General features: G+C 51.4%; 1 protein-coding gene across 1 annotated transcript; it reads left to right on the forward strand.

Moving 5' to 3' along the window:
* The first annotated feature begins 8,649 nt into the window (after positions 1-8,649).
* ZP4 (zona pellucida glycoprotein 4) lies at positions 8,650-15,351 on the forward strand. The gene is given in 13 exon segments (XM_016219717.2): positions 8,650-8,824; positions 9,079-9,200; positions 9,274-9,376; positions 10,420-10,569; positions 11,257-11,444; positions 11,949-12,046; positions 12,852-12,982; positions 13,167-13,356; positions 13,431-13,578; positions 13,881-13,956; positions 14,931-15,035; positions 15,222-15,316; positions 15,319-15,351. Coding segments are annotated over 13 exon segments (1,614 nt in total).
* Positions 15,352-27,807: the final 12,456 nt, after the last annotated feature.

Here is a 27,807-nt window from a genome sequence, read left to right on the forward strand (position 1 = left end):
TTACTTTTTTCTGCACTTTTAAAAGAAAGGCATTTAAAGAAAAAAACTCAGAGTGGGTTATATTTTGTTCATGCATTAACATTGATCATTTATATGCTTAAGGTTGCTCATGCCGTGGCAGAGCCAACTCCACTCAGAAGCTTACTGTTGAAAATAATTGCTGATCTCTTTAAGCATAAACATGAAACTCATACAGACATTTTTTGATGATCAGTACGTTACATAATGGAAATAACTTTTCAAGTCTAATTTTTTAGCTTTGTGATAAATTAATTACTTAAGGGGATACAGCTCATTATATTAGATACATTGCTTGCAGAATTGGCTATTACAGGCTAAAACAGACGGGGAGCAATACAACATTGATGGTCTCCACATCAGCAAGTTCTCAGAGGCAGTACCTCGCCTGCCTCTGTGCCAGTCATCGATCACCCAGCAAAGGCCTCTGGTCCTGCGGGGCCCGACGTGCCACCTGGTCGGAGGCGCCCGGCAGAGCCCACAGCAGCCAGCGCCGTGGGCTCACCTCCCGCCGCACAGAACAGGGACCATCAGGGCCTCGCCTTGCTCATGTCCGGCCTGCACACCTCGGAGGTGAACCGGGTCTGTTTCTCCCTTCTCCTCCCTCAGGTCAGTCTCTCACCGTGTGCAGGGCTCTTACTTCACCACCAATGACCTCTCCTTTCCCAGCACTTTTCCTTCTCTCTAGTTACTGATTTCACTTCTCAGCTTTTAAACATCCGAAGTCTCCTTCATCCTAAAGTGAATTCCCTCCCGCCTTTACTGCTTACTCTTCCACTGCTGCTCTCTCCCTCCCCGGAGACAAAAATGTCAAGGTCATGTTGTGTGGCCTCAACACTGTCTTCATTTCCCCACCTCCCCAAACTCACTCTCTTCCCTCTGGCGGGCCCCCTTCTCCGACAGAATAACTCCACAGAGGTTCTCAGTGACAGTGATGACAGTAAATCCAACAGGAGTTTCAGTCTTCATCTCACTTCACCTTTCAAGAGACCTCTACCTTCCTTCCTAAAATGCCCTCTTCCATGGGCTCTGATGGCACCGTGCCCACTGCTTTCCCCTGGCCGCTCTCCAGTCTTCATGGTTGGTGCCTTTTACAGAAGGGGCTCCTCAGGAATTAGCCATTGGTCCCCATGTGCTTTCACTCTGGACTCGTTGTTTAGGTAATTTCATGGCTGCAGACATCACCCCGAGGTCAATGAGTTCCAAGTTAAATATGTAGCCCAGACTTTTCTTTGAGTTCCAGCACCAACACACCCAACTGCCTGGTCAACAGCACCACGCGGAGCTCCGAAGGCATACCCCCAACCAAACGTAGGCTCTGCCCCTAACCCAGTCCTCTTGGAGTCTTGCAGTCTCAGCTGATGGCGCTCACACCATCAGGCTCTGCGGCCCAGAAACCTGAGGGTCAACCCTGACACCACCACCCCTTTGTCTCCAGCCACCGAGCACATCTCCAAGCCCTGTCATTCACCTGCTTTCCACATCCTGACTGCTCTGTACCCACCAGCCCAGACCAAAGTACCATCTGACCTCACCTGGGCTACTGACCCCGCCCGTATCCAATACTGACCTTCAATCTGGGCTTTTTACCACAGCCACAGTAAGGATGTCAAAGCTAAGTCCGTTCACTTAATTCTCTGGCTTAAAACCAGGCCGTGGGTGTCCATGGCTCTCCTGGTAAGGAATGAAATGCCGGGCTTGCTCCAAAGGCTCCTGCCGTCTGTGTAGCAGCCCCTCTCTCCACCAGCCCCGCCCCCCTCGCTCAGCTACCCCAGCCAGGCTCACAGCACTGGTTCTTCTTCATTGCATTTATCACAATTTCTGCATACCTGTTTTTTGAGTAGTTGATTATCTATTTTCTCCAAAAGACTATTTTCACAATCAGGGCCAAAATCATATATATTTTGTTCAATATTCTACCCTCAGGCTTTTTGTTCACACATAGTAGGTGCTCTTCACACACCTACTGGGTGAATGTCTGAAATGGAGATGGTGGATTTGTGAGGAATCAGTTAAAGCTCTGGGAGCACATGAGCTCAGCTGGAATGACAAGAGTAGGCCAGAGAAAGAACTCGGGAGAGCTGACACCCACGGGTCCCCAAGGAGGAATGTGCAGGATCACTAAGGTTGCAGGAAATTAAACCAATATGGAATAGCTTAAGTAGCTCTGGAAAGGCATTTTCCTAGCATTGTTTATCTTTTCCCAAGGTTTACTTGTTTCTTTCTCCTGATATATTGACAGACCTGAATATGAAATTTCTCATGGATGTGCTATTACCTCTCCTTTTGGAGTAGAGACTAGCTTCAGGGTCGAGGTTAAACAAGTGCTTGTTTTCACTGACGACCAATTCCACAGATGAGTGCATTACGCAAGGAATAGTCTCCTGGACCCAGGACACAGGTCTCCTCACTGTCAGGCCAACGTCTTTTCTCCTCAAAGACAGTGAAGTGGCTGCCATGTGGCACCTGAGAGTGTCACTTACCCTCATGGGGTGACTTACATAACATAGACTAACAACATCTGTTTGACAATAAAGATTTGGAAAGTTAATTATTTCTAAAGTCACACAAATAATGTTGAATCCAATGGAACTATCAAATTCCCATATGACTTTGGACACTTTCTCCTTCGTTTCAAGCCGCTGCTAAATCTTCGATGCCCCGGAGCACGAAAATGCAGTGCAGGAATCAAAAAACAAGTACTTTTTTCCCCTGCTTCCTTGCAGAAATGTGGTTTTGCCATAGCATTTAGAAGCAGAGAAAGCAGCGGTTGGTGGGACAGGGCAGTGCACCTGATCGCTCAGGGAAAACCTGGGTTTTCCAACCTGCAGAATGTTCTCAGTTTTCATGTCAATTGTATTTACTTCCAAATTCTCTCCCTGCCACTGACCCCTCGGGCTTTCCAGGACACCGTCACCACCACTATCCTCTTGGATTTTCTCGATTTCATTCTTTTTGCAATAGATTGGTGGTTTCTATGCTGAGACAAAGTCAGATTCCTTGTCCATCTTGGCAGGCATGAATCTGAGCTTTTAAGCTGCAGAGAAAGCCCATAGACACACACCTCCCGAGGAAACAGCCGCAGGAAGCTACTTTCTTCCAGGGGCAAGTCCCTGGGCGGGGGTTAGGGAGAACTGGGTTCTGGCTCCAGGTCTGACATTCCAATGTAACCGTGTCCAGATCTAAATTACTCGTCCCTGCCTTGACACTCCCAGTGCCTGGTTCCTGAGAGGAGCTAAGGCTACGTCACCTATCAAAGTTGCCTCCCAGCAGAGACCCTTCTCCTGTTCCCACCTACACCCTGCTGACTCCTTTATTCTCGGTGTTTGTTCATCTCTTTAGTCATTTAAGTTTCAATAATCATTCATTCCTGACCATCTATGTTCCCCATCCAACCATCCTCACTGCAACTTCGATGCCACCTCTGCACAGTGTCAACCGCAGGGCCACTGGCCTTGCCTGGAGTCCCAGCCCTTCCTACTGGGTTCTCATGGCTTTCACCTGATTATATAATGTCTCATATTCGTGCTTTGGAATTTTTGCTCTATTTATTAATTTCGTGCTTTGGAATTTTGCTCTATTTATTAATTTCTTCCCTGTGTTTGCCTAGGCTCCCATCTAAGTCTCAAAGCCCTTCTCTAAATGACCAAAGTCCTAGTTTCTTGCCTCAATTCTCAACTACTCAGAGTGAAACTAATGATCTTCTATATTCTTATGTAAAAATAAGAGATCCTTAAAATTTCTTTCAACTCAAATAGTCTAAATCTAAAATTTTATTTTCTGGTTAAAAATTTGGATTTGTTCTTTTGAGTTTTATTATTATTACTCTTTTCAATTCCTAACCAAAAAAAATAGCACAAAATAGATGTCTGATCAGGGAGGAAGTGTGGACAAGGTCAGGGAGGTCATTCCCCACTCCCTATGGAAGTGGCCAGGTCCCAGATGTTAAAAGGAGGTGTCTTTGGAAAGGCCCCTCAATTCCTATGGCCTTTGCTATTAAGCTCTGGGCATCAGTCTCTTTCCCTTCTACACACAGGAGAGAAGGCAATAAACACGGCTCAGTATGTAATGGAAAAATCCATCTTCGAAGCTCATAATTTTCAACCAAATGAGAAGCAATTCCTTTACCTCCAAAGGGCATCAGTCTCCTGTCTTTTTAAATAAAGGGAAAGGCAGGACCTGTCACATGCACGCCAACAACCCGACGGAGTCTAAGAAGAAAAATGAAATAAGCAACAGTTCCAGTGTGCAGTTTGGAAAGAGGGTGAGATCTAAGAGCCCAGCAGCTGCTCACTTTCCGCTTGAGGGGAAATAAAGGGTGTTTATGAAGCCTGCCCTCTGTTATTAAAGGGAGATGATTGTTTCGGGCCTTCTAAACGTTTTTCATATTAATTTTTCACTGATGACATTTCCCAAGCTGGCTAAAAATCTTAGCCAAAGCTCTGAGCATTACACCCAGGTACCTCTAATTCTAGCTAATAAAAGAACAAATGAGCCCGTGCCCTCTCTGGGAAAGTACATGGCCATAGCCACATGGGGATGACAACATCGAGGGACTGTGAACTCTGCCCCCACAGGTGGGCCGTGGCCTCCCAACACTCCCCCGGGGTCAGGCTTGGCCCCCGGCCCACCCCATCCAGCCTTCTCGCTCACAGGACTGGCCGCAGGAGCAGGACCTGGAGAAGCGAGGAACTGGTCCAACAGCGACGACGAGGCTGCAGGCCCGAGGGGAGGAAACCGGGCACCCACGGCACGTGGCCAGGGAGGCAAGGCTGTGTCCTGATCACAGTTGGGCTGGGGCAGAATGTAAGGCAGGTGAGTGTGGAAGAGAGCATCACACACAATCCTGGTGAGAAAGTGCCCGGCCAGCGCCGGTGAGCGAGCACAGCTGTGCTAGGCTTGTGACCCCCCCCCGGGCAGTGGCCGGGGAGCAGGGCGTCCCTGCTGCCTGCATCTTCCCCCTAAGTTCTCCATCCTGCCATGTCCCTGCTCCAAAACCAGGCGGCCACGAGGACCAACCACCAGCCTTTGGGGACATAACTGGCCCCTTCCCCCTAAACCAAAAGAAATCTAAAAGCCCCTCAGTTGAGCCAAAGCAAGGCTGAGAATTTTCTAAAGCAATTTTAACAAGGAAATAAGATTGTAAAGTAAAGGAACTGAGGCATTAGCAGGCACAGTTCTCACTTCACCTAAAAATAAAATAAAATGGCCCAAACTAAGGTTCACATGACTGACACGTGTCACGATGGGTGCAAGGTATTCTCAGTTCACCTGTGTCCCTGCCCAACACAGCTGAGAGGTCCTCACCCCAGCGCCTCCACTCAGGATGGGGCCTTATTTGAAACAGGCCTGTACGGCTGTAATCGAGTTAAAGTGAGGCCATCCATGTGGGCCCTAATCCAGCGTGACTGGTGTCCCACGCTTAAGTAGATGAACATAGTTAAGGAGGGCACCTGTGCCAACAGCGACACCTTATGGGCCAGAAAACTCATGTCAAATGTATTGGCAAATCCCCACCCCAAAGTCCTTAATTTTAGCCCCTGCTGGTGGTGGTCATGGCTGGGGCAGGAGGGTGAAAAGCATCTGAGCGGTGGGTGCGGGGCAGCCAGGCGGTGGGACTGGGGAGGGGCCGTGTGGCCCAGGATGAGGCACCTGCTGACGGGCTCACCGCCTCCCAGCCAGCTCAGCTCACACTCCACCCTTTCTTGTTGAAAAGGGAAAGCTTGTCCGCTCTTACAGGAAATTCAGTTGCCACCGCCCTTCAGAAGACAAGTGTCCTCGTTCCCGCCCCACGCCCAGAGCCGCTGGGTGCCCCTCGCCCCTCCGAGTCGCGGTAGGCACCCGAGGGCCCCAGCGTCCCCCACACCTGGCGGGGTCGTGTTTCTTCTTCACGCGCACCTGACACCTCGCCCCGTGGGGAGGACACACTCCAGCCGCAGCGTGGGGACCATGCAGATGCCACACCCCGAGGACTGCGCATCAGGTGCCCCAACGCCCCGGGATGAGGAAACGAGCCCCGCCCCAGCCCCGCCTGCTCCAGGGAGGGCCTCGCCTCTAGATTAAATGGAAACATTCGCAGGGGCCTCCAGACAAATATCCCCGCCAGTCCTTCCGAGATAATCGGGGGAGGGTTGTGTTTAGTGGTTAGAACGGGGGCTTCTCAAGGTGCATATCACGCTATCAGTGCTTTTCTCTCTGGAAACTGAATGGTGTATCGGGGGTAGGGAACCTTTTTCCTGCCAAGGACCATTTGGATATTTATAACATCATTCCTGAGCCATACAAAATTATCAACTTAAAACTTAGCCTGCTAGATTTGGTCAAGCATTTAATTAAAATTATTGAATTTCGAGTCCCGCCTGCTGTTGCCTTGGCAGGACCAGACCCAACGATTTCGCTGCCATATACAGCCCGCGGGCTGCTGGACCTGCCCCACCCGTGGTAGTTGAATGAAGACCTCCGCAGGGGATTTAGCACAGATGTGAGCATGACATCGCCTAATCCCAGTCCTTCTGGCGTTACCTTGAGATTCATCCTGACCCACTGTGGCATCCGGTGACCACGTGATCCTGGAGGACTTCCAGATACCACGACACAGCTGCAGACTTGAGTTTCTTTCTTGACTGTAAAGGAAACACACAACCTCACTAGGGACGCAGTCCCACAGGTACAGGCGATCTGCAGACTCCCCACTGATCAAAGATGCCCGTTGCATGGCACCTGCTTCCTGTTTGCCTCCCATCTCACCTTCATTTCCAAGCACGCATCACGGTCCTGTTGACGTCAGTGACGATTTAATGAGCAATGATTGTGCAGCAGGCTGTGTGATAAGCACTGTGCTTACATTGTCTCATTTCATCTCACAAAACCTGGAAGTTATAAGAACATCTCCCAGGTGAGGTGGGTGTTGTTATCTCACTTTGCAGATGTAAAAGCTGTAACTCATTGGCAGAGGTCACAGAGCTGGCAAGAAATGACTCAGACTTTGCGGCCAGATCCATACAACCACCTCTGCCTCCAATCCTTAGCAAAATGGGCAGTTCCTCGACTCTTCATTGCTCTAGGGAGCAGCCCTAGTGAGTCTAGCTGGGAGACTGGCCTTTTAGCTCCTGGGACATCGGCCACAAATCGAACCCTCAGTCCCTCATGCTTGCAATCACACGTATAGTTACTAAAGGTTAGGAATCTGCTCATCATTGAAAATAGGAGGAACCTGCGAGGTCTGGAAACCACATTTTCAAGTAGGCGAGTTAGCCTTGGACACACCACTGGTGAAAGCATGTCATCGATTCATTCTTTACTCAAGAACACTGAGCACTGGGCTCCAGGCATCCAGGATGCAATGAAACAGAACACGGTCCCTGTCCCCAAGGGCTTCCAGTAGGGACACTGAGTTAGTAAGTGGTCATCACAGTCCGGTGTAGCCAGTGCTGTGAGCGAGGACACTGGATGTGATGCGCCAGTGGCCAAATTCAACCCCAGTGGGGAGTGTCCCAAAGCCATGTCCCACCTGTGGTGGCAGGGCAGAGTTCACAGTCCCTCAATGTTGTCATCCCCATGTGGTTAATAGGCTGTATAATTTCCCAGGGAGAACACAGGCTCATTTGTTCGCTTTAATTAGTGAGAGAGAATTAGAGATACCTGAGTGTAATGCTCAGGGCTTTGGCTAAGATTTTTAGCCAGCTTGGGGAATTTTTTCATGATAATTAGGCTAAATATACTAGGAGACCATCTGGGGACGTTGGTGGAAGTCCTTGCTATCACTTCACAGGGAGGAGTGGGTCCCCATCCCTACCTCTCCGGATGCCCCCACCACCTGTCCTGGCCCCGTGACCAAACTGACCAGTGCAGGGCATGCACCGTAGCTCCTGAGGAGAGCAGAGGTGTGGAAAGCAGGCAGGTAGGAAACTGCAACATGTCTATGAAAATGTAACTGAAATACATGTAAATGGCAAATAAAAGCTCTGCGACTCATCAGGACTCCTTGGGGGGATTTCGTTCTTAGGACCAGGGAAAGGTTCTAAGTCAGCTTTTATCAGGAACTGATTGATATTTTTCTGGGATTTCAAGCCAGGCTCTAATTGTGCAGTGACTTCTGAAGCTTAGGACCTGTGGGGAAGGTGGCAGGGTCCTGGAGGGCCCTGACCATGCTGAAAAGCAGTGTGCCAGGCACATGACACGGACACTCCAGCCAGGAGCTACTGTGCCCAAGTTATAGGTGGGAACAATGATGCCACCAGGTGGTAGCCTACCTGGGTCACCTGGCATGAGACTGGCAGAGTTGGGCCTCGCTCAGACATGCAGGGTCCATAGGAAGGTCCCCTGAGGCCAGGGAGTAGTCTGTGCTGCCCTGAGCACCCTTGGGAGGCCTCCTGGAGCTAACAGGCACCAAGTTTTCCTGGGCTCTGCAGGCCGCTTGGGCTGTGCTGCTTAAACTGAGGCAGCTGTAGCCTGTGGCCTAAATGAATGAAGCTGGAGGAAGCCCCTCCCTACAGGGCTCCCACCTGCGGTGACAACTGTACACCTCTATATAAGGGAACCTCCAGAGCCTGGAGCCTGGCTCGCAAAGGAGGTGGACCTGTGGGACTTAGTGCCCGTGGGACTGACCCCTAGGAGGCTCGTGGTGGTGCCATGTGGCTGTGGCCCCTCTTGCTCTGTTTGCCCCTGTCTCTGGCCCTGAGTGGCCTGCGTGAGCCCGAGGTGCTGGAAGATGATGATGATCTTGACTGTGGGCCTCAGGGCCTCCGGTACACTGTCCACCCTCCTGACCAGGAGACAGAGACTCCCCAGGCACTGATAGTGTGGGGTAAGTGTGACGACTCACCTGCTGGCCTGGGCAGAGGCTCTTCTCCTCTGCCACCTACAGCCGCCCTCTAGCTTCCTGTCCTAACCCTGTCCCTGCTGGTAAACTCTGCAGCTTCCCTGTAGACATGACCCCTCACTCCTAAGCCGGGCCCCTCTGGTCTACCCCTCTCCTTGGCGGTTGCCCCTTGGGGTTGTCCTCTCCCTGCATGGTCACCGTGGTGACTGGCCGCTGTGACTTTGCCCCTCCCTCCCCAGATGACCATGGGCTGCTGCACCTGTTGCAGAATGACTCTGGCTGTGGCACCCAGGTGACGGAGGGCCCCGGCAGCTCCATGGTGTTGGAGGCAGCCTACGGCAGCTGCTATGTCAGCCAGTGGGTGAGTAGGACCTGATCACGAGGAACCCTAGCCATGCAGCCCCACCCAGGCTAACACAGGGCCTGTCTCCCAGAACTCCTATCACATCATGCCAGTCGGAGTCGAGGGGACAGACGCAGCCGGGCACAGGACAGTGGCCAAGACCAGGCTGCTCAGGTGTCCTGTGGGTCTCCCAGGTAAGTGCTGGGCCACTGCGACCTGCTCTGCAGTGATACCTGACACTTGTGAAGGATGGTCTGCCAACCTTCCCCCAACAGGCGTTCTTAGGATAACTTCCACCTGAGAGTACCAGGTGCGGCCCGTGGGGAGGGCTCCCCAGACTCTCTCCCCAACCTGTGCCCTCAGTGCTGTCACTGCCCCCCCAGAGTGTGGTCCTGGGCCCCTCATGGGCAGACCTCAAACAGGAACCGGACCAGGACCAGGAGCGCCTGGGCCTTGGGGGTCAGGAAGGATGTGGCAGTGTCAGGGAGACTTGGCCTCCGAGGGCAGCTGAGTGCTAAGAGCAGGGCTCCACCCCTCGGGTGGGGCTGCTTGGCCACCCAGCCCCGATGGCTGAGAAGGTTACGCAGCCCCCGCAGACCTCGCCTGGTGACCTGGGAGCCCACTGAGCCACAGCAGACTCGCTGTAGCTAGAGGGGCACTGCTGATGAGGCCCGATGACAGCCCGTCCCTGCTGCACTGGGGCCTGCGTTTCAGAAAGACCGCAGGGATCATGGGCGCCAGGCTGGGAAGCACCTCCGGGCAAGAGTCTCTTCCTTGAAGAGCCCACAGCTTCAATGACCTTGTTAGGTTCTCTTTCAGGAAGTTCTGATTTCAGGGACTCCTGCCAGGTGACAACACTTGCTAATTCCCTGAGACTTAGTCCAGTGGTAACATGGGTGCTTCTACGCCCGTGGCCTGGATGTTCATGGGAACATCATGCTTTGTGACAATGACTGTCTTACCCTGGGATATCTTTTCCATTGCTCTCCGGGGGGTGGGGGTGGGGGGGACATGGATGTGAGAGGCACATCGATTGGTTGCCTCCTGCACGCGTCCCAACCAGGGCCAGGGATGGAGCCTGCAACCGAGGTACATGCTCTTGGACAGAATAGGATCTGGGTCCCTTCAGGCCACAGGCCGATGCTCTAACCACCGAGCCACTGGCCGGGCACCACACCTTCTCCTGGAGCCCGAGCTCTGTTCCGTAGCCTGAGTTGTTGTTCTCTTCAAAATCCAGCCCTCACTGCTCCGGGTGCTGACCTGTGTGAGTCTGTCCCCCTGGGGGACAGGCTGCCCTGTGCTCCCGCACCCACCACACAAGGAGACTGCAAGGTGCTGGGCTGCTGCTACAACGCCAGTGGGAGGTCTTGTTACTATGGAAACACAGGTGAGTGAGGCGTCTCTGAAACCAGCTGAGAAGTGCCCATAACCGGCAATTGAACCTGGAGGCCTTTCAGACCCCCCCCCGAAGGCAGATGCTGGACATGCCCAAGGGCCTGCCCAGTGCACCCGGAGCCCCTGACCCTGACATGGAGCTCCCACAGCCTCCTGTTGTCTGCGCTCCTAGGAACCGAACATACAGACACAACACTACCGGTCTCTGGAAGCTACGTCTAGGCGCCAGACACCACCCGTGACCCAGGAACAGCCCCTCCTGCTCCAGTGGCTGATGGTTGGGTTGACTAGAGGACCTCCTTTCAAACACTTTCTCTATACCCCAATCCTACTGAGGCTTTGTAATTCACGTGACTGTCACCAGTGAGCACAGGCCACACTTCTCTAAGCTCTGAAAATAACCGATTAGCAACATAACACAGGCACTGCCCCACTTCAGGGGGAGCTGCAGCCAGAGGTTACACTTTGTCAGAGGTCACACACTAAGTGATGGAGGCAAGTTTCACACCCAGGCACTGACCCTGAGCCTGACTAAGCTCTGGGCAGCTGGACTGGCACCAAGGTCACAGCCGGGATTGCCACCTTCTCAGGGGGAGTGGTCAAAAGGAACTAACTAGGCTTCCATCCAGGGCTCAGCAGGGGAGACACCCACCTTCAGCACAGCCCTCTGGTATTTCAGTGACCTCACACTGTACCCAGGACGGCCACTTCTCCATTGCTGTGGCCCTCAATGTGACCTCGCCCCCACTGCTCTTGAACTCTGTGCACATGGCCTTCAGCAACGACAGCGAATGCGACCCTGTGATGACAACACAAGCCTTTGCCCTGTTCCGGTTTCCATTCACGGCCTGTGGTACTACCAGATGGGTGAGACCGCGGGCCCTTAGCTGTGCTCCTAGCTCCAGGGGTGAGGCAGGAATGTCCTCATGGCTGGGGGGAGCTGGAACACAAGCCACGAAGGCTCTACCTGACCCTGCTTGTGCAGGGGACGGTCTCCCGGACAGGAGAGCTCATCCCAGGGACTCTGAAACAACCCCCGAGCCAGCGGCCCCGACCCTCGCAGCTGTGCTCCGCGGGCGCTGGCACTCGCCAGGTAGAGGGCAAGAACAGGCTCCTCTGGCCGCCCTGCCCGGGAGCGAGCAGGGGCCTGACCAGAGACGGTGGCAGCACCCCTGGTCACCTCATCTGAGGACCTAAGCTCCTTCCTTCCCTCTGTCCTCAAGTAAGGTGGAGTGGCTCCGTCCCTTGCTTCTGCTCATGGAGAAGATGCAGCAGCCAACAGCAGGGCAGCGTCGAGGGCTAGACCAGAGCAGGGCAGGGGGCTGTGGCTCCGGCCGCAGGAGTGACAAGTTTTCTCACCTGCTCCCCCAGATCGCTGGAGACCAGGCAGTGTACGAAAACGAGCTAGAGGCAGCCAGGGAGGTGAGAACCTGGAGCCGAGGTTCCATCACCCGCGAAAGTACCTTCAGGTAAAAGTCCTCGCTAACCTGACCTGCTCGGCTAGAGTGGAGCCCTCTTGCATGGAGCAGGGGTCCAGAGGTAAGCGCCGAATCCACAGGACGAGTCCTAGCAGCGAGAGCCTGTCTGCTTGGTCATCCGGTCTCGCTGACTGTTGCGTAGGTCTGCCTGCACTGATGCCACCGACCGGATGGTCTAAGTCTCAGACTCGCCTGGGCTTGCATTTCGTTTAACACATCGCCTGGTTCTCCTTTTGACCTTTCCCCTCTGCATCCGTCGTGCATGCTGTGGCCAAAAGGATCCCTTTAAAATCTCAGCTCAGTGTCCTGGAAGCTGTGGGATGACAGTGAGGGCTTTAACTCTGTCGTAGTGTAGCCTTTGGGACTTCTCCAGCCAGACCTAAACAGTCTCAGTCTCTACCCCTCCTCTCCAGCCCGAATGCCCTTCTGTAGTCTCTGAAGGACCTCAGCCCTTCTCGCCTCCATAACTGTTCTGTCCACTGTCCTCCTTCCTGCACCTCAGTGACTGTTCCTCCTTCCTTCATAGCAAATCCTTGTACGATCTTCCCTGACTCCCTTTCTATAGAAGGCGCCTTTCTTTCACAGGCCCTGTCTGTTTGTGTTTCTTACTGTCCACTCCTGAATATTGATCCCTTTAATATTGGTCTCCCCAACAAAAATAGAGCTCCCACAAGGCCAGGAACCATGCCCATGTTTACAAACTTGTCCAACACCTGGCACTTAGTGATTCCTTGAGCAGTCAATGAAAGGTGGCACAGCCGGCCCATTGAGCTGGCTGACCCTTGTCTGTCCGCAGGCTCCGAGTCCACTGCACCTACACCATAAGTAGCAACGCCCTCCCGGTCAATGTCCAGGTTGTCCGTCCCCCACTGCCCCAGCCTGAGACCCAGCCTGGACCCCTCACTCTGGAACTTCAGATTGCCAGAGGTAAGAACCTTTTGGCTGGAGCATCTGGACTACAGTCTGAGTCCTGTCACCTTGTGAGCATGAAGACCCTGCCTTGGTCACAAGACACTTGCTAGAGGAGTTGATGTGGGAGATGGTCTGTCTCAAGCAGCCTACAGCTACTGGCTCTGTCTTTACTGCTTTGACTCACTTCGGCCTCTTGCAGACGAAAACTACAGCTCCTACTACAGTGCTGGTGACTACCCAGTGGTGAAGTTACTCCGGGACCCCATTTATGTGGAGGTCTCCGTCCGTCACAGAACTGACCCCAACCTCAGGCTGCTGCTCCATCACTGTTGGGCCACACCCAGCCCAGACCCTCTGCATCAGCCGCAGTGGCCCCTGCTGGTGAAGGGGTGAGTGGTTCCTTTAAGTGCCTTGGTAGAGTCCCTCACGGAAGCCCACCTTGACTGTGGATATCTTGGCTTAGATGCCCCTACGCTGGAGACAACTACTGGACCCACCTGATTCCTGTCCCAGAGGCCAGAAGTGTGGAGTTCCCCTCCCACTCCCAGCGCTTCAGCATCTTCACCTTCAGCTTTGTGGACTCGGAGGCCCGACTAGTGCTCAGGGGACCGGTATGATGCCTCCTCCCATGGCCCTCAGCAGGGCTGACACCCCCCCCCCAACTCAGTCTTTCCACATCCTGCCAGTCCTCAGCCAAGGCAGCCTTTGAGGCTGGCTGTCGGTACTGCCTCAGAACAATCCTTGGTGCTGACGGCGTGTGTGACGTCTGTGAACTAGGCTGCGTTCTCTAGTGCTGCTATGACGGCCTGGGCTGTCGGGACCTTCTGACTCGCCTGGACTTGTCCTGGGGATGGAGCGGTCCAGCCTCTCACGATGAGGTGCCTCAGCGTGCTCCCACTCTCTTGGCTTGCAGGTGTACTTGCACTGCAGTGTGTCCCTCTGCCAGCCTGCGGGGACACTGTCCTGTGTCACCTGTCCTGTGGCTAGGCGTGAGTATCCAAGCTGTCTACACTGCAGTCTCAGGGTAACCTTCCACCCTGTGCCAATGAATCAAATGGAGATTCAACCTATTAGGCCGCTCCAAGGGCTTTATGACACAGAACAGAAAGACCTCACATTTCAGAGCCCCAGGCCTCTTAAATAGAAGCTAAAAGTCCTCAAGTAACTCTCAGCCCTAGCTTTTCCAATGAGTTCTCATTGAGCCGGGAATCAAACTGTCTCATGGCCTACATATGGCCCAATCAACACACACACATACACACAGGAACACACACACTCTTCTATGTGCATCGCTCACAAACGTAGACTTCTACACCTGCTTGAAGGCAGGTCTGGCTATGTGGTTTGAAGATCGACAAGTGGGCATGATTGAAGGCTTAGAGTATGCACTCATGCTGGTGAGGCCCAAAGCCCCTACTCTCTGTGTGTGTGTGTGTGTGTGTGTGTGTGTGTGTGTGTGTGTGCACGTGTGCTACTAACATTTATATCTAGTCCCTGAATTAACTGGATTCATGACCCCTGAAGCTTTAAGTCCCTGTTGGCAAAAAACAAAACAGCAAAACACCTCTACATTGAGTACTGAATGTCTAACTCCAATGATATATAATCTATATACTTCTAGAAAACTAAAACTTGGATTAATTTTTCCAAGGCCTTTATCAGTTACCTTTGCATCAAGGAGAGGGCCTTGGTATTAGCATGTTCTTGTCTAACTGTTTAAGAAAGAATGGCAGTTCTGAGGCAGTCCATCATGATCTGTATCCCAAATCCTGGTGAAACAGGTGATGGAGCTGGATAAAGTCTACCTTGCTCAAATTTGTATTAACACACGAATACGGGGTTTCCCACATTGAGTTCTCAAGGCATGGAGCAAAGCTGTGTGTTTTGAGGAACCCCGCCTTGTATTAGACTCGCTTCCTGACACCCCACAGCCCCATGTGCAAAACGCTGTCCTCTCTCGCAGGAAGGAGGAGCCCCGGCGTCCCCTCCGGCAGCAGCACTGCCGACGTTTCTAGCAGGGGCCCCATGGTCCTCCTCCAGGCCCCGGAGGAGCCTTCAGAAAAGCTTCCTAAGTACTCAGGTGAGTAGAAGACTTAACTACCTGCCTGAACCATTAGACCGAAGCTGCTTCCTCTCCCCCTGTCCCTCTCCCTGCTTACATAATCGGTGTGGCCCTCAGAAAAGGCCACTAGCTTGTTGAAGACTGGTCTTCATCAGCACGCGGTGCCCACGCTAACCCCTTTCCATCCTCCAGGGCCCCCTGCGGGCTCCCACGCTCTGTGGGTGGCAGGCCTCTCTGGGACCTTAGCTGTTGGAGTCTTGTTGGTGTCCTACCTGGCTATCAAGAAGTGGAGATGAGTTACTCAGACCAAACGTGTCAATAAAACTAGATTTCACCAGCAGCCTGTGCCCAGCTTCTCATTTGAAAGGCTGATTTCTTTAGCTCTTTGCCTATTTGCTGTTGGCATCTTCTCTTTCCATCTTGGGGGGGGGGGGGGCAAGGGTGTGTTTTACCCAATAATAAGGTATCGTGGTTTTTATTCTTTCCACTCCAGCCCTCTGTCTTCTGAACATCTCAGTAGAATTTCATAGTTGACAATTCACAGCATATACAAGAGCTAAATATCTGACTGAGCAGAGACTTTTTACAAGCTCAAGAGATGTGCAAAACAAAACTCTTCCAGGAGATCAGACTAAGGCAGAACTAGGCCGGCTCGTCCTGGCCTTCTAGACCCCTGTCTCTCAAATGTCAGAGCATCAGGCTCAAAGCGGGGCTGACAGCAAGAGATGGCCGGCCTCCTCCCCAGATTTTCCGATTAAGTAGGTCTGCCCTGAGACTTAAGAGCTTGTATTTCCAACCATTTCTCAGGTAATACTGATCTTCCTGTTTCAAAAATCATTCTTTGAAAACCAGTGTCTCAAACAACTAAGAGGAGGGATCTGGTCTTGGATCAGTTAACTGGAGGTGGCTTGATCAGAAGAGGCTTAGTTTTGAAGCTGAACCAAGTAATTTTCTGGGTCAGTATTTCTTAAGGCTCATAGACACACAGGGAGGCTTCTCGCGATGAACGCCCCGCTCCAGGAACTCCCTGCTAGCGAGTGCTGTTGGTTATACCCAGGGCAGCCTCTACCTTTTCCACCTGATACTAAAGTAACCCTAGTAAATCAGGTGTCCCCACTTATCTGCAAGAAGAAACTTTTGGTTACTTGACCTTTCAGCAAAGTACAAAGTATTAATCTTGGCTTTTAACAGCTACATTTTGATCAAGTCAACCCCACCACTTACTTAATTGATAGGGACACTATATGCTCTTTAGGGGACAGGAACTATCCTAAATGCTTGATAACACACTTGAGTCTCATGAAAACCTAATAAGGTGAGCATTCATCCCCAATTTCCAGGATCTGGGACATATAGAGGTCAAATAGCTTACCCTGTGAAACAAAGCAAGTGTGTGGAGCCTCTACGAGAAACTGCTTTGATAAGCCGGTATCACAGGTCAGGTAACGGTAGAGCTGGAATGTAGCTCCAACTCCAGACCTGTGCTCTTGGCTCCATGTTGTCCTGAAAGCACTCAGCTCTCAGGGGGACCATTTCCAGTGGCACAGATCCCGCCTGACTGGTTTCTGAGGCTGGCCCGTCTGCCTGATGCTGGGCGCTGCGGCTGAGCTAGATGTCTGGACGCAAAGGTCTGTCACTGTCGGCTGCCTTCTACAGTGCTGAGCCTACGTGTCTCAAAGGGAAGAGCCACGGTCTTTGATTGCAGGGGACATAGCGGTTAACTCAGTCATGAGACACCTTCATTACTGAGTATACCTGCAGTTTTTCTTGGCAACCTTGAATAGATAAAACATTTTAATTGTGTTTAATCTAAAATAGTACTTTCCTGTGACTAACTGGAGGCTGTTTTTTATATCCCATGTGTATTAGCGAATCTGTTTTCAGGTTATATGGTAATTAGCAATAGTATGTTTTTAGGTTTTATAAGATTTGCAGTTGAAAAAGATTCACAAACCCAAATTGTTCCCAAGTATTTTAGTAGCTGAATAGAAGAGCTGTTTTAAAGTTAAATGGAAATTTTTGTGCTCACCACATTTCAAGTGTCTGTCAATGTATCTGGTAGAAGCTAAGAACACTGTGACTAGAGTTCACTCAAATCACACATGTGCTGGACGTGGCATGAGACAGGTGTTTGACTAGGTACGGGGACTGAAACAGTCCAGGGAAACTGCCCACAACTGAGGCAGACAAATGTCAGGCAATAAGTGACAGGGGGATGGCCAAGTCATGTTTGCTGCTTCCCATGAGAATCCAAATAGACGTGGCCACGAGCTCCTGGTTCACCCTCTGAAAGGAAGCCAGTGTGTCGGGTCCTCAAAACGAACTCTTCTGAAAAGCAGGGGTCTCGGTACCCACAGCCCAGGGAAAGCGGTTCTGGCAGAGGGCCTGGCAGGTCATTTCCTCAGCGACACTGTCATTTTTTTTCTTTTCAGGGGAGGGTGGTAACACCTCTGTCAAATCTGGGTCCAACTGGAGAAACATAAGCCTTGACCGAGACCCTGCCGGGTTCTCTAGTGGGGCTGCCCAGGCTGACTGGATCAGTGCTCTGTGAACCTCCCACGGGCTGGAGGCTTATCTGGTTTTCTACCCAGGGATCCATGGAACTTGGCTTCTCAAGAGGGAGAGGGGAATATTCCAGGTAGAAGTTATCACAGTTCACCTGTGAATTGAAGAGCCCCCAGCCAAAACTACCTGCGGGGGCCGAATCACTCTTGTGAAGTGAAATGTCGTTGGCCCATGAACTTGAGCTGCTGCTCCTTAGTGTACACGTCGCGCAGCTGAGCTGGAAACTCGCGTATGGCCGGAGGCCCGGCTTAGACTCGCACTGCTCCCTGGCGTTTGCCTCGCACTGCTGGTCTCCAGTCTCTTCTAGGCGACTCTCCCCACCCGAGCTCTTCCCTCCCTCCACGGTACCCTCCTGATGTAATGAAACTGATTTCCAGTTAACAGCTCTACCGTCTGCCGGAAAGGTGGTTCAAATCCAACCTGACTAACGTAATTCATTCCTGTATATTTTGGGTTTTTTGTGGATAAAATTGCTGGTTTTGTTTCTTCCTTCCTGTGCCTGCGCTGATTTACCTGGGATCCATGGGACAGCGCAGCCTCCTCTGCTGATGCGGAGTGGAGCCTCCCGGCTCAGCGCTGGCGGCCTAGGTCCCCGCAGTGTCCTCGCTCCCTCGGGATGCGCCCCGGCCCTGTTCCCGGCTCAGCACCCAGCTCTCGGGGCATATCCCTTTCTGTATCAGCTTGAGGAAGAACGATGCATGCGGCTGACTGACCTTGAGGACGTGTGTCTGAGGAGCTCCCTGCTCTTGGCAGTTCCCAGGTTCCAGACCCAGGTGAGGAGCGGCTGCCCTCTGTCAAAGGCACTGCCCTGGAGGCATTGCCGTCCGGCTTTCAGTGCTGGAGTCTGGCGTTCCGATTTCTGTTCTTCTGTAGCGTGTGTCCTTGGGTATTTTGTATGCTTCAGACTTAGAATATTCTCTATCAGCATTCTAAGTACTCTTGGTTTTCTAAGTTTTTTACTTGTACCCGATTGATAGAAAAAATTCCAGTCTAGGGGTATGGCTTTCAACTTGGGGGAAAGTTCTGGTTGACTCTCTCCTGCCCGTTTCAGAATTCTTCTCTGGCTATTAAACCACCTACTCAGTGCTTTCGTTTTCACCTTTTGTGTATCTTTAGGTTCTACTTCTCCTAGGTCTTGTTCTTTTTAAAAAATATTTCAATCATAATTTTAAATTCTGTCCTTTTAATATAGTGTCCTCCTGTCATTTAGAAGCACTCTCAGAAGGTCACATCCTCGCGGGTTATATATGACCTACGTGAGATGAAATGCACGGGACCAGCCCTGAGGAGAGGAGCATGTGGGCCTGCGCCCACCTGGAGTGAGAGCCTCAGGGACCTAGGCTCCCTCCCCCTCGTTTCCAGGTGAATGCTCTTAGTCGCCTCTTTGCTTCCTTGGTTCTCCTTTAGTGTGAGCACATGACTTACCGAGACTTGTAGAAACATTCTATTACTTTTCATGTAAATACACGTCTTGCTTGTCCTGCACTTTCTCCTCAGACCTCTCCTCTTTATTGTTAGTATTCTTCAAATGTCAGTCTCATCCGTGCACACGAGGAGGTAAAAAGCCAACTGGGAGGAAGCTCTGTGGATGTGGAGCTCGTGGGCTCTACCAATCACCACAAACTGTCAGTGCGAATACTTCTCCCCCTGTTCAATGGAGCTACTTGTTCAATGGAGCTACATATTTGTCTCCAACACTAAATTCTGTCTTCCGGGGGCCCAACACCCCTCAGTTCCAAGAACCTCTGGCCCCAGGTTAACCAGGCCACTGCCAGGATGAATCTCCGGGTCACCTGACAAAGAGATTAGGTGTTTAACAGCCTCTGACAATTGTTTTACTTTCTTATTGAGTCAGCATATCAAGTACACTGATGCTGATTGTACTTGCTGAATGTTTATGTATGCACACACCTCCTAAGCACCACCTAGACCCAGATGGGACATGTGAGGCACCCCCAGAAAGTTTCTTTATCCCTGCTCCCAGTCAGCACCTCCAGGAGGCAAGACCCATTGTGGGTTCCATCACCGTAGGCCAGTTGGACTTGGTCTTGAAGCAAGCCTGTAATGCTATCAACCTCCCTCTTATTATTCCTTTGGCTGCATCCCATAGGTTTTGGCATGTCACTTGTCTCTATGTATTTTTTGATCTCTCCTTTTATTTCTTCTGTAGCCCAATCATTCCCTAGTAGCCTGTTGTTTAATCTCCACATAGTTATTGTTTTTCCCTCTATCTTCTTCCAGTTGGTTTCCAATTTCAAAGCATTGTGGTTGGAGAAAATGCTTGGCACAATTTCAATCTTCTTAAATTTGTGGAGGATAGACATGGATTATCTTTGAGAATGTTCCATGTGCACTGGGAAAATGTATAACCTGGTAAAGTCTTTGTAAATGTCAACTAATCCATTGGGGCTAAAGTATCATTTAAAGCTGATATGTCCTTATTGGTTTTCTGTTTTTATTATCTATCCGTTGCTGCCAGTGGGGTGTTTAGGTCCCCTACTATAATTGTATTTTTCTCAGTTTCTCCCTTTAGTTCTGTTAGTAGGTACTTCATATATTTTGGTGCTCCCTGACGAGGTGTATATATATTGGTAAGTATTATATTTTCTCGATGGATTGTCCCGACCCCTTTATCATTATAAAATGTCCATCTTTGTCTCTACCCTTTTTATCTTGTAATCTATTGTGTCAGATATAACATTGCCTACCCCTGCTTTTCTCTGGATGCCGTTTTCCACCCCTTCACTGTGAGTCTATGTTTGCATGTACTATCTCTCTTTTTGTCTCATTGCAAAGTAACACTTTGCAATGAACAATGTTCTAATTTTAAAAAGTACAAGACAATACAAGGGAGGGCCCATAATCCTACGAATGAAAATACTAAAGGGTATGACAAAATTAGAAATAAATATTCAAGCCATATAGAAGAAAAGCACAAATAAAAAGAACAGGACTTCCTTCCCTGTGCCAGTCGCTCCTCCTGAAATATCTGACCTCAGCAGCATCCTGCACGAGAGTCCAGAAACAAGCCTTGTGTGGGGTCCGCGGGGTTACCCCAAGGCGACCGCCTTGCAGGCCCCGGGCGGGGTGTCGCCGCTGTGCTCCTCCACGTGGATGCGCTGCCTGTCTCGTGTCCAGAGGCCTGCAGCCTCCACGGCGTAAGGACCGGCAGGCTCAGGATGACCAGAAGGCCCATGCTTAGCATGAAATCAACATTTATTAAAATCAGAATAGCAGTAAATGTGCCCTTGTGTCCTCCTGTGGACACACAGGGAAAATCTTTTTTACAGACTGGCTTTTATTTGACCCTGGGGGGGAAAGGCAGCGTGTTGGGCTGAGCTCCCTGAGGCAGACCTGGGGGTGGGAAGCCTGAGCTGGGTCGTGTCTGCCTTGGGCACTAGTTCAGGCTCCACACTCGTGACAGTGCTCTGTCACTGTGTCCTGTCTCCTTCAGTGGTTTATACCTGGCAGCACCCTGTTGCCCAGGAAGCTGCAGACAGGTGACAGTCCATGACCAGGTCCCCTTGTAAAGAAGGCTGGGAGAAGCCCTCTGCCAAAGGCACATTTAACTTCGATGAGTCAACCCTTTTGCAACGACTGCGCAGACACACTTAATTCAGTCTATTGGAGTGGCCGCAACTGACCCCGGAGCCCTGCAGCACCTCGGGGTGACTCAGCGCCCCGGGTGGCTTCAGGCCATGGGCTCGGTGATCTGTGCTTCCGGTGCATGAGTCCTCCCCACCCCTCACCCCAGTGTGCATTGTAAGATTCCTAAATTACCATGTTAGCCATTTAAAAAATCTCTGGCGTCTCAGGAACCATCTTCTTTTGGCCACAAAAGAAAAATAAAATATGGGAACTCTAATAATTGAAATATGCTGGCACAATGAAAGTATCTCAGAACATGAATGCAAAGTGGTCCTGCACAGAGCAGTGTTATTTAGAATTGCGGTTGTAATAAATATTTATGTCACGTCAGTGATGCGCTGGGCAAAGTTAAAAACAAAATGAGGTGTGGAATTACTCAGAGTCGGCCCTGCTGACCTAGCCAAGGGAGAGGCTATTCTATGAAACAGGTGCTGTTAAAAGGAAAAGATTAATTTGTGCGTTTTAATCCTGGAAATAAATGTTTAGAAAGCGTAACGTAATCACCCTTTGGGGGCATAGACAACGTCGAGACGCAGTGTAGGCCGCTTGCCTGGGCGGTTTTCCTTAAGGCTCCCGATAGCCTCTGCCGTGGGTAACGCTGGCACTCGCGTCTTAAAAAGAGCCCTGGCCGGGTGCCTGGGTGGCTCCAGCGTCATGCTGAACACAGGAGTTGTGGGTTTGATTCCCGGTGGGGCGAGTGAGGGAGGCAACCCATCAATTCTCTCTCTCTCCCTCCCTCTTTCCAAGATCAACAAACAGACCCTCTGGTGAGGATTAAAGAGGAGAGCGCGAGACGTCTGAATTCTATCCAGTGGCCGCCGCTCAGCCGAGACCGGAAGCGTTTCGTGAGTGACGGTGCCGCTGGCTGCCCCACACCCTCCCGCCTGCCCTCGGGGCGGCCGAGGAGCGGTCAGGTCGCGGCGTCCAGCCCCGGCTCAGCTTCTGCCTTTCCCTCTGCCCCGGACGCCCCGGCCTCCCCGGGCGGGAAGCAGAGCGCGTGCGAATCCCGCGCCAGCCAGACCGCAGAGCCTCGTTCTGATTCCTGAGGTTTCCTGGCCCCAGGCCTTTTGCACGGCGGTGCTCCCCCTGCTCCCTGTCCCAGTACGTACTCCTCTGTGCTTTCTCCAGTTTACTTTGGAAAGGTCCTGACACTTCCACGGAGCAGCCCTGGCTCGGGGGCTCTGCAGGTGCTCGCACGGGGTCTGGGGACCTGAGTCCCGCAGCTGTGCGGGAGCCTCTCCTCTCAGTGCACCTAAAATGAACACAAAATGGTAGACATTCTAGTATTGACATCATCACTGCTATTGCCATGTTTTCACCATGGGATGCTATTAAATACAGGCTTATTGGCAGTGCAGAACTAACCCTGCCCCCGCCCCCCCCCAAATAAGCAAGATCAATGAGCTACCCGGGACCCACTCCCACCCTCCTGACAACTCTTTTGTCAGGTATCCCGTCTGTGTTCAGGTGAGGCCGACCCCACCCCACCCTTCCCTAGGAGGCCTCTTGGGTGTAAGAGGAACCCCATCCCCTGCTAATAGTGGTTCTGGAGTGAACATGTGACCAGCCCTGGCTCTGAGCCTGGAGAATTCCTGCCGAGAGAATTTGGAAACGTCTCCCTCCTAAGAGAAAGCTATGGGGATTCTCCTGCCTTCGGGTATTTTGTGTGTGGCTGTGACATCTAAAGCCACGGTCGCCATGTACACTGTGCCTATGCTAACAGGTGGAACCTAAGGTGATGGAGTGAAGATACTGAAAAAGCCCTGGCAGGTGTGGCTCAGTGGTTAGAGCATCGGCCAGGCACCAAAGGGCTGCAGGTTCTATTCCCAATCAAGGGCTTGTACCTGGGTTGCAGGTTCAATGCCCAGTCCTGGCCAGGGTGCGTGCGGATGGCAACCAATCGATGTGTCTCTCTACATCGATGTTTCTCTCTCCCTCTCTCTCTGCTCCCCTCCCTTCCACTCTCTCTGAAAAAATCAATGGGAAAAATATCCTCAGGTAAGGATTAATAAGCGAGAAGATACGGAAAGTACTTGGATTCCTGTGGACACCTTTGATCCACCCAGTCAACCTATCTCCAGACTTTTGTTGTGTGCACAGTAAATTCCCTTATGATTACCCTAAAAGATACCACAGCTGTTAAATATATACACAGAGACAAAAATGGCACAACTTGTTGAATAGTAGGGCAGGCTGCCATCCTATAGATTAAAATAGTCATAGAAAAGCAGACTCCTACTGATCTACCCAAAGGCCTCTCTTGGGTCTGTCACAGAGGCTGACTAAGGTTGTGGTGGTTCCCCCCCATCTGGTACCTTCCTTGGCCAGACTGAGGGACACGCACCCACATGGAAACAAAAGTAAATTTGTTGTTCAAAGTTTTCTTAAACAGCAGGCGCTGGGTGAGGGAGGTGATGAGGATCAGAGCTCACAGTCCAGAGCGGCGATGTCACCATTTCATCTCATGGCACATGCACTAATGACCAAAATTCTGCCGCACCCTGAAAAATGTATTTTTTGCTGATCTGACCAGAAAAAAGGTATCATTTTTATTCATTCACACCAGACAGCTATTGTGCTGGCGGTTGTCATTTTTTAATTTGACAATCTAAGGGGAAAAGGTCAGGGCCTCCGACTAAACAGGTGTCGCACGTGTTAAGAATTCTTGTGGCACAGCGGGGGGCAGTCGCCGGCCTAGGGAGTCACTTACTGAGGCAACTGCAGCGCAAGTGGAGGTGGGGGAGGGTGCTGACTGCACCCCGAGTGGGAGGGAAGGCTTCGGCGTGGGGGTTAGCCTGGGGGTGACGGGTTAGGAGGACAAGGGGGCCGGAGCCCGGGGGGGCAGGAAGGAAGCGAGACGGCCAGCCCGCTGAGACGTGGGACAGGGCAGCCCAGGGAGCCCCTCACGTCGTGAGCTTCGTGTATAAAAGGCAGAAGTGATGACGATTTCACTTTTCAGTGCATGTAGCCTGTTTGAGCTCCACAGCATGTCCACGCATTCTTTAGGTTCAGTGAAGACAGACGTCATGCACCGCCTTTCATGACTATGAGAGGAGACATGTGTGTGCATCGAGCATTTTAGAAAATGCATGAAGTAAAAAGATAAACATTTCCCTGGAGAATGTGCTCTTCCAAACTTCTCAAATACCCGTTTTTCTTTTTACCAAAATAGGATTGTATTTAATGTCCTTGTGTTTCATTTTTTTCTTTGTTGTTTCTTTGTCTTTTGCCAGTTGTGGTGGTTTTAAAATATTTCCCCAAGTTCTCCGACACCCTTCCCTCCGAGGCAGAGGTGGGGCCTAGGCCTCGCCCTGATGGGGTGGGGCCCGGCGGCTGGCTTCTAGCTAATAGATTAGCTGGAGAGGCCAGGGTGTCACAGCCCCAGCTAGTCCCCAGAGGGCATGAGGGGATGTGCCCCAGGTGACTCCAGCCCCTGGCTTTCCAGTCGTCCAGGGGAGACGCCAGACGTTCGGGAGGCAGAGCACGCCCTGTCCGAACCCCTAACCTACAGAAGCTGTGACCCACAACAAGTGGTCACTGCTGTTTTAAGTTTGGGAGTAGGTTGTACGGCGATAGATAGCAAACACGCCAACATATCACAGGCATCTTCATGTTAATGTGTGTAAATCTGTGTAATCATTAAAAGGTCCGGCAAACTGGCCTTAGCTGACCTGGCCATGTATCAAGGGTTTGGTAGATGGTGGTCACAGAAAGGTTTCAGGTAATGGAGAGTTAGCTGCTCCCCCAGGAATGAAAGCAGGACTCAGACCAAATTCACACACAGTTACACACTGACAGTCACACGCACACACACACAATCACACTCGTGCACACACACACACACACACATGCTCACGCACACTCCACACACACACACGGGAGTACAGAACCAGTCGGGCCACCAGTTCTGTGAGTGAGGCGAAAACCCTTCAGTCGGGCAGCACAGAACATTCTAGAATCGGTGTGTCTGGGCAGCCTGGCAACCAGCATCCAGACCCATCTGCGCTGTTTGCAGGCCAGGCCGAGTGGAAGCTTTGCCACATCTGACGCGTTTCTCAGGCAGCTCAGGGGGCATTTCGGGTAGTTCATATTCATCCCATGGTCTAAGCCCCCGAGTCACCGGGGGCACAGCTCTGGCGCCCTGAGGGTAATCGCCAAGCCAGCCTGCGAGGACTGGCCAGGGGAGAAGGCAACATGGGGTCCCTGCAGCAGAGGGACGGGCCTCCGCCAGGACCCCTGGGAAGGCAGACCAGGTGCAGGAAACAATCAGCTCCGGGTTTTGGCCGGAGGAAACCGATTAGACCCTTTCAGGGCAGTTTAATCTGCTCACGGGACTGAGGCCATTTACATAAATATTCCCCCTTTAAAACAAAGGAGCAGCTAACAGACTTCCAGCTGCCAAGGAGCCGACAGGATCTGGACGGCAGGCAGCCCCCCCAGGGACCTGCTGCCGGGAGAGAGATAAGCCCCTTCGGAGCCCATCCGAGTTCCCCGGGGAAGGTGTCTGGTTTATTCATTGTCCGGTTTTCAATGGCTCCAGGGTTTAAATTCATTTCCACTGAGAACAGGGGAGGGAGAGTAGAAGGCTGTCAATGCCACCTGGCTCTTAGGATGGACAGACAGACCCGGGCAGGACCACACATTTTATCATTGTCTGTGCAGCCTCCACGCGGCCAGCACCAGCACTAGGTGATCACCACACAGCGCGTGGCCGAGCCGCTAGCCTCCATCACAGCATCCCCACAGCAGGTGGTGATCCCGGTGTCCCTCTGCCTGGACCACCAGACACCCGTCACTGTCTCCTGCCTCCTGACCTAGCACGGCTCTGACAGCCGCCTCACACCGGTGCTCCCCAAGGAGTGAGGACCCTCATCACTAGCGAGTCAGTTTCCAGGGGACCCTGGCAGCCTTCAGCTGAAATGAGATATAGGTCACCTGCTTCAGCTTTCATACAAACCGTAAGCGTGTCCCCCACTCAGCAAACAGACAGGATCACAGTCTCCGGCAGCCAGGAGTGCCTCAGGAAGCCTCCTAACTTATTTGACACACCCAGGCCTAAATGTAGACAGATACATAGCTACAGAGACACAGAGGCAGATACGCGGGGTGATTCTGTCCAAAGCAGTAACATCTGTTTGTTTGGGAATTCACATTGGGGTCACACCTGAGGATTACCGTTCCAGGGCAGTCCTGAGTAAATGAAACTTTATGCTGGTTTATGGCACAGGTGGAGAATGGCTAACTCTAAATTATAAAGCCTTTTAGGACAAATGCTGCTGTTTTGGTCAATCAAAGCCCTTGTCTTCCCTTGTGACCTGTGATTGTCTGCGAGCTAATGTCTACTATCGGCAGTCAAAGCATTTTGTTCATGTCTTATGAAAGGGGTAGGAAATAAATAGTTTTATTAAACATTTGCTAAAAGTCAAGCATTGTATGTGTTGCCTCACATATAATATTTATTTAGTGCTCAAATACCTCTGCCATAGAAATGATTTAAGCCCATTTTATAGAGTGGGATCAGAGTCAAGGAGACCAGCTCACTCGGAGGCCCTGGTGACCAACAGCAAGGCTGGATCTGGAGCTGTTTATTTCCGACCTCAAATGCTTTTCCCTGATGCCTTTCCTAACAGCAGGAAGTGGAGGAACTGACATGCTGAACTAGCCAAGCACAGGGAAGAGGTTAAATAAACTAGAATATATTTGCTTAGTGGAAGATTACAGCAGTTATCATGTACGTTTATGAAAACTGTTATACCATGAAAAGATTGTCGTGTTATAGTCTTAAGTGGCAAGCTTGGTGTAGAACATTACAAAATAATTATAACTGAGTTTAAATCAAAAAGTCATCAAACAAAGACACAGCAAGCCTGCACATGAGGAAAGATGAAGGCAATGTTGGCGGTGACAGGAAGGGAACCAGGCGTTAGACCCCTGGGGTCAGACCGGACCTGGGTTCAGCAACCTGGGTACTTGGGTTCTGTCTAGGAAAGAATTCAAAGTCGAGGCTCAGACTATAAGAGGACATTTTTAATAAAATTATAGAGGTAGAAAAAGTAATTCCTGCCCAGCCGAGCGTGGCTCAGCGGTTGAGCTTCGACCTAGGATCCAGGCGATCGGGGTTCGATTCCTGATCAGGGCACATGCCCGGGTTGCGGGCTCGATCAATGGCTCTCTCATCATTGATGTTTCTATCTCTCTCTCTCCCTCTCCTTTCCTCTCTCTGAAATCAATAAAGATATATTTAAAAAAAGAAAAAAAAAGAAAAAGTAATTCCTAGAAGAAATGGGCTTAGGAAACAAGTTATAGAGGCAAAGGAAAGGCCCTTGGAGCTTGGGAGAGAGGAAGGTAATGGTAACTCGCCTGGCAGGGGAGGGGAGGGGAGGGCGAGGGTGAGCTCCCAGGAGGGAGAGTGAGCTGGGTCCTCCCTCCTAAAACTTTAGGGAAGGTCCCAGGGGAAGATGTCTATAGAATATTCAGCAGCTTTCCAGGTGTGTCCTCTCCTCTCCACTGATTGATTGGTCGGCACCAGGACAGGGGGTCACTGGTCAATGCAGCTGGTCCTGAG

Source organism: Miniopterus natalensis, chromosome 21 (assembly GCF_054644295.1).
Source record: "Miniopterus natalensis isolate mMinNat1 chromosome 21, mMinNat1.hap1, whole genome shotgun sequence".
Classification (NCBI taxonomy): Eukaryota; Metazoa; Chordata; class Mammalia; order Chiroptera; family Miniopteridae; genus Miniopterus; species Miniopterus natalensis.